We start from the raw sequence: 7,059 nt of genomic DNA on the forward strand, positions 1-7,059 counted from the left end.
AGTTGACAACAACCAATTAAAACACAGCATTACACACACATGGATTGGTAGTAATATTACACTTCTCACATACAAATATAAAAATAATCTTCATTACAGTAGTCATTACAGTAGTCAGTTGATATAAAATAAATTTTTTAAATTTGCTAATCTACTTATAAAATATACTCTATTGGTTAAACATCAATGGTGATGGATTCTTTCCTTTTGATCTTAATGAACCACCACCAGAGCCTTCACACATGCAATATCAGTTTGATTTAAATGAACCACCTGTAAACAAGACAAAACCTAAGCTTAGTACAGATGCAGAATCATAAATTCTTATATTCTTGCTAAGCCACCAGTCAAAGAAAAATCTAGGAAAATCTTATCAAAGTGCAATTAAAGATGTTGCCATTAAGAACAATGTCACAACAAGAATTATCATATGCATTGGAGCTTAGCAAAAAAAAAGGCAGCAGGGCAGAGTTATAACATGGCAACAAAGGGGCATAATTTAGGAAGGAAAAAAATTCAGGTCGCACCTAATGCAATTACAGATATTAATATGGGTGATAGATCATGCATAAGGGACTTGGCTGCTAAGTTGAATGTGTCATCAAGTACATGTGGCAGAATGATAGAGAGGGGTGATATTAAACCCCACACCAATCCTTTGCATCCTGGATTACAAGAGCCGAACATGTTGCAAAGGATGGAATGGGTTCTGGACCTCCTCATGGGAGATACAACACAAACAAAAAGGCAGTCTAAGACTATGTTTGATTTTGTGCATATAGATGAGAAATGGTTTTTCCAAAGTAAGAAATCACAAAGAATCTACTTGAAAAAAAAATGAGAAGGGCAAATACAGGTCTGCCAAGTCTAGTAAGTTCTTACCTAAGGTCATGTTTAAAGCTACTGTTGCAAGGCCCATATTTAATGCACAAGGTGAATGCATATTTGATGAGAAGTTGGGCATATTCCCCTTCAAATATCAAGAACCAGCAAAAAGGTCTTCTAAATACATAGGTAAGGGAGCTATTATCACTAAGGTGGTTGAGTCAGTTGGTAGAAAAGAGACAATGAACATGCTTATAACCAAATAGTACCAGCAACAATTCAGAAATGGCCACCTAGTTAAGGTCCTAAAGTGATATCCATACAACATGACAATGCCAGGACTCATATTTCTCAAGCCGAGGATCAGTTTGGCAACAAGTGCACCAACAAGGTGATTTCACATTTATTCTTGTTCAACAGCCACCAAATAGTCTTGTCTTAAATATTTTAGACTTAGGATTTTTTAGAAGTATTCAGTCCTTAATGAAGAAAATGCCAAAAGAAATTGATGGTATGATGGATGCAGTGTATGAAGCATTCTATCAATTAGAGGCAAGTACACTTGCAGATGTATGGAAATCATATCAGTATGTAATGAATGAAGTTCTTAAGGTGAAAGGGTCAAATGATTATCATGTACCCCATGTCAACAAAAAAAACTCAAGGCTGCAGGATAACTCCCACTTCAAGTCACGACACCATTGTGGGATGTGTTTGAAGCATGGAAATTGGTATATGGACCAGGTGAAGGGGTCTGACTTTAAGTATGTAAATCATATTGGCTAATAATGCCATTTTTTGTGTTTTGAGGACATGTTTTTATGTATGCAGAACATGTAATCAAAACAATGCAGATGTATTAACTTTTGTGTAAAATATGAAGTAACTTTTATGTAAAACAATGCAAATATCTATATACTGCACATCATTCGGCATCTAATTTTACTATATTCTGTAATCTTGTTTTTCCATAAACATTCATGCTCAGTGATACTTCTAAGAACACCAAATCATAGAATAAATACCCCAATTTGAAACTTATATACAAACACAAAATCACAGGATACATACAAAATTTGGAATACGAACATGCATCTTCAGAATTAGAGCTAGGATCTCCCTCAACGGAATCAGATTTAGGATCGTCGTCACCGGAATCCGAGAGCAGCTCTACCAGATCGGTGTCACCGTAATTATCATCACCCTCATAGTCATTAATTATAACTACATGCGAAGGCGATTGAGGTTTCCCGTTCACCGTACTCTCCAATTTGTCTTCAGATTGCTCCGAACGTACCTCTCTCAATCGATTGTACTGAAGGTTGTAGCCATGTTCGCCGTCACAAAGAACCCCTTTGTCGTAGTGGTCAGGATCCGAACATCGATAGGAACCCGTAGCCTCATCGTCGAAATCCGAAAATCTATAATGCGTAATCATATTGCTTAGTTTAATCAAGTGTTTAATCGAAGAAAGAATTAGAGAGGAGGAATTAGGGTTTGTGGGTGAAGAGAGAATTGAAGGCTGTGTTTAATCCAAGAGCGAATAGGGAGGGGTTAGGAAATTAAAGTTCATGGGTGAAGAGAGAGTCGGGTACGAGTAAAAAGAAGACTGCTTTTTATTTTTATTTTGTTGATATTAGAATAATATGATGATATTTTGATTTAAAATATTTGTTGACAATTTGCTGGCAATTTGAGATATGGATATTTTGGCACAATTTTTAAGACAATTCTATGACTTAAAATGGAAATATGAAAAGTCTTTTGAATGACCCAAAAAGGAAAATATGAAATGTATTAAGAGACAGAGGGAGTAGTAAAAGAGAAGGAGATGTTAAAGTGGAATTTGAAGACATAAAGTTGGGAGTGAGATTATGCTATGTAGACAACATTCATTGGTGAGAAAAAGTTCAGAAGAAGAAAATAATTTAATGCCAAAATTAGGTTAAAGAATTTCATGCTAAAATTTCAGGGATGGATGTAGTTTCCAACATCATCTTGATGAGTATTATATGTCTAAAGTTTAATAAAGAAGAGAAAATATATTTAAGAGTATGTAAAATAAATAATGAACATAATGAGTATCTAATGCAATTTCAGGCAAATGTTGCAAGTCTATGATGGTAGAACTATTAACATATGCACTTTGCAATCAATCTATAAATATTGTATCTTGTTCTTCAAAATGCTAGCTAGCACTTCTACTACATATTACAAAGATAATAGTGTTGTTCTACAAAGTGTTCCACTGTTCCAGTGGAACACTTTAGAATATCTCATTAAGTGTTTTCTGTTAAATTAAGTGTGTTCTAGTAACTGTTCCAGTGTTGTTAATCAATAACATTTCGTTATGTCATTAGGATTCCACTAAAACATCTACAAGTGATTTTGTTAATAGTCTTACAATTTGAATAAGATAAGTAACTTTATGAGATTCTCTTAATTTTAATAAAATTCTATCAAGTGTTATATAATTAATAAATAATTTTTACTATTTAAATGTCAAAAAATTAACTATATTATAATAAATACTATAAAATCTTTATCATGTTTAATTTAAATAATATTCCCTTAATTTAAATAAGTATTTCTTAAGCTTTGCTAAATATTTTAATGAAAAATCTAAAAAAATGTTAATCAAATCACATTAATAGCAAATGATAAGTTTTTATTAATAGGTGTTAGGTCCCAATATGTTTGTAGAAGAGGGGGTTGAATACAAACTATACTGTTTAATCGAATTTAATGCGGAATAAAAAATTGAAACAAAATTCAAGTTAAATAAAAATATTATTAAACTTGAAAGGTGTTACAACAACGGTATCGATTACAAGGGATTAATTTCAAATTAATTATCACAAATCTAGAATAAATTCGACATGAACTTTTTCTATTTTTGCAATAAAAAGAATCAAATGCTAAAAGCAATTTGAGATTAAGTTCTAGGGATTTTGATCCGCCAGATAGTTACACAAGAACAAGAGAATTAATTCTAGTGGTTTGGATTTAACTTTACTTACTAGAAATTGTTGATCTTGAATTTGCAGCAGTGAGATGAAATATTTGTGCGGCTTCTGCTTCTGTTCTTGAGTGTGTTATGTGTATTCAATTGTGTTAATAAAGAAAGTCTGCTGCAGTTGTCTTTTAATCAATCAACAGAACTGAAATGAACTGGCAAGACAATCTGTGAATTGGCATGACTTTCGGTATGACTATCTCCTGAACTAGCATGATAATCGGCATGACAATCTGTTGAACTAGCATGACAATCGGCATGACAATCTGTTGAACTAGTATGACAATCTGTTGAACTAGCAAGACAATTCCATAGCTAGTAGAACTTTCGGTATGATAATCTATTTGAGCTAATATGACTTTCGGTATGACAATTGATTGTCAAACTGGTTCAATTGATTGTCATGCTGAATTAATATTGAATATAAATTCAAAATCAATTCTGAAAATTCATAATATTAATTCAGAATTAATTAATCAATTAATTCAATTAATAAATAAATTAATCTTTGCAGATATAATTTATTTTCTTAATTAAACTATATGACTTAATTAATTAATAGAGAATTAATACTACTCTTTAACAACAACCATTCTTCTGAAAATCACTGAAACTTATGAATCAATTCCACCACTTCAATGTTGACACTCGATGTACTGTCTGGTTCATGAGTGACTAACTTCCGTGACGTTTCTTCATGTCTTGACTTTGATATTTGATTTTCTTCAGATTAAATCCCTGTAATTATTTGATACCCTGACAAGATCTCTGTCACTTGATTAAATCCACAATCTTGATTTATATCACTGAGGCTTGATCAATTTCTTGAACTTTTTCCAGTGAAGTAATTCCTCGAGTCTGTAGATGAACCTTGTTTCTGAATCCTTTGACAAATATTACTTTGAGAGAACTCTTTGACGGTAGATCCACTATTTACTTGTTACATTCTTATTTGAGTTGAGTTAAATCCTTGAATAAACAAATAGGCTATGACATATGCCTTTCAATCTCCCTCTATTTGTTTGTTAGACAATAACAACAAATACGTAGAGGATAACTCAACTAACAAATAAGAAAAAGATGTAAACAGAAATGCAAAGTAAATAGTAGAAAAGTTCTGGATTATATTTAACATTTTCCAGATTCCAAATAGATGTTCCTTTAGATTGAACATATCTTCAAGTAGTTTCATCTTCCTTTGTACAACCACATTTCCTTTTGAGAAGCACATATCTCTCTTGCTTCTCCCCCTATGAGAATCAACTGCTTAAAGGAGATCACCTTTGTTTACCACATCTCCCATACAATAGGATCCGCAGATAAAAACCAATGGTACTCCCCTTTTGGAAAACAGCTTCTTCCCTTATGAAGAATAGTGATGAACCAAACCACTTCTTCTGATTACTAGGAAATCACCTTGTGTTTACCACCTCTCCCGTACAATAGGATCCGTAGTTACAAACAACAATGATGTGGTGTAGTGTACATATGTAGGATCTTTTTCTTCCTCCCTGCTATTTCTCCCCCTTAGTTGAGGAATCCTCCAAACTATTACTTAAGCTTTTATCTCCCCCTTAGAGAAGGAATGTATGCCGTTGTCTGAAGGAGTTCTCATATTTCACTTGGTTGGAAAAGAAATAACAAGTAGTTTCTCTTTCTTCCTCAATGTGAGTGTGTGATTCTGTTTTAGTGTACCTCACATGTGTTTCACTCTTCTCTCCACTCGTGTTTACACTCATTCTCATAAGTGTATCACTCTTCTCTCCACTCGTGTTTACACTCATTCTCACAAGTGTATCACTCCTCTCATAGCTCCAAAATTCAGCTGTACCTTCAAGGAAAATCATCTTAGCCATCCTTATGGAGGTCACAAGTGGTGCAATGGGAGTTCGCAAATCCCCATCCTTGTTAAACTCATCAGATGAATCTGAGTCATAATCTATAAGTTGCTAGTTTCCCTTTTAGGGTTCCAGATTTGAATTCTGGGAAGGTAAACAATGATCCAACGAATTTAGCATAAAGATCAAAGTTCCCTTCTAATGTCTGTGAAGACATTTCCTTGTGACTCATCAGGTAATATCTGAATCATTGTCAACAAGTTATCGATCTGCACCTATGTCAGATCCACTATCCGCAGATGCATCCAGGGGATTTAAGCCTGGGGAGGTAGACACTGACCACTGATATATGGCTTTTGGATCAGTATCCTCTCCTAACACCTGTAAAGGCAATTGGTCCATTAAAGAACCTTGAACAATCGAATCTGACCTTAAAATGGTCGAAACTCTTGTTTCCGTCAACTCCTCCTTTGTGTGTGTAACCTTTCCTTGTGCATCAAGAATTGTTTATGTTTGAGGTGGTGACACTACATCGGATACCCTGGCCGACAGGCAAATTTCAATAGACGCACCCTGTTGAGAGGATGAATCTAGTAACTGTTTTTGTGCCTTTTCAGCCATTACATCTTTTTGAGAAGATGTATGGGGGCTAGCAGTTGTCTCGGTTTAAATACTACTCATCTTTATAGGAGACAGAGCTGCTGGGTTGACTTCAGAACCTTCCTTATGTGGTGCACTAAGGCACTATCTCCCTCATGCTCATTCATACTACATTTTAGTGGTAAGAGAGTGTTGGTTGGTTCTGTTTCTGTGTTTGTCTTTACAGTCTGGGATAGAAGTTGTGGGTTTTCAATCTTATGACTGTCAATGAAAGAAAGCCATTGGAGACTGAACCTGTATCACAGAACATATGGCACTATATAGATAAAATGTCCTTAAGATCTATAATGAATAAAAATTATAAATTTAATCTTTTGAGAGATATGATGTACAATAGTGACTTCAAAAGATTTTAAATGAAATAAGAAATCACTAATGTTGAAAGAAGTTTGAGTTCAATGATAACATTACCAGCTTGCAACCAGCCATATCCCTCAATTAAACCTTTGCTGTTATCTCTAAAGGTAACCAGTGTGCCAGCTTTCTCAACCACATTTGATAGCAGGGCTCTATCTCCGGTCATATGTCTTGACGATCCACTTTCAAGAATCCACACTACCGGTTCCACCTGTTTAATGCCCTGCACTACAAATGGATTAGACCTTCTTCGGAACCCAAACTTGGTTGGGCCCGACATACTTGTAGAATTGACCTTTGTCAGGCAAAATAACATTCTTAACTTTAATGTTCTCAACTTTCTCAATGATTGGACATTTGACC

The 7,059-nt window shown here is 34.4% G+C and overlaps 1 protein-coding gene across 2 annotated transcripts; it reads right to left on the reverse strand.

Moving 5' to 3' along the window:
* Nucleotides 1–151: 151 nt before the first annotated feature.
* On the reverse strand, nucleotides 152–2,403 carry LOC141682580 (uncharacterized). Of its 2 annotated transcripts, none has more exons than XR_012559841.1 (2): nucleotides 1,897–2,403; nucleotides 152–273 (listed from the first exon to the last, which is right to left on the reverse strand). XR_012559841.1 is itself a non-coding variant. In XM_074487270.1 (2 exons), the coding sequence occupies exons 1-2, from the start codon at nucleotides 2,261–2,263 to the stop codon at nucleotides 251–253; spliced, it is 372 nt and encodes a 123-aa protein (XP_074343371.1). In that variant the 5' UTR covers nucleotides 2,264–2,403; the 3' UTR covers nucleotides 167–250. The 2 variants fall into 2 exon arrangements, 1 of the variants encoding a protein (XP_074343371.1); XM_074487270.1 differs by having other exon boundaries at nucleotides 167–273; nucleotides 1,915–2,403.
* Nucleotides 2,404–7,059: the final 4,656 nt, after the last annotated feature.

The sequence above is a fragment of the Apium graveolens genome, chromosome 9 (genome assembly GCF_009905375.1).
Source record: "Apium graveolens cultivar Ventura chromosome 9, ASM990537v1, whole genome shotgun sequence".
Taxonomy (NCBI): domain Eukaryota; kingdom Viridiplantae; phylum Streptophyta; class Magnoliopsida; order Apiales; family Apiaceae; genus Apium; species Apium graveolens.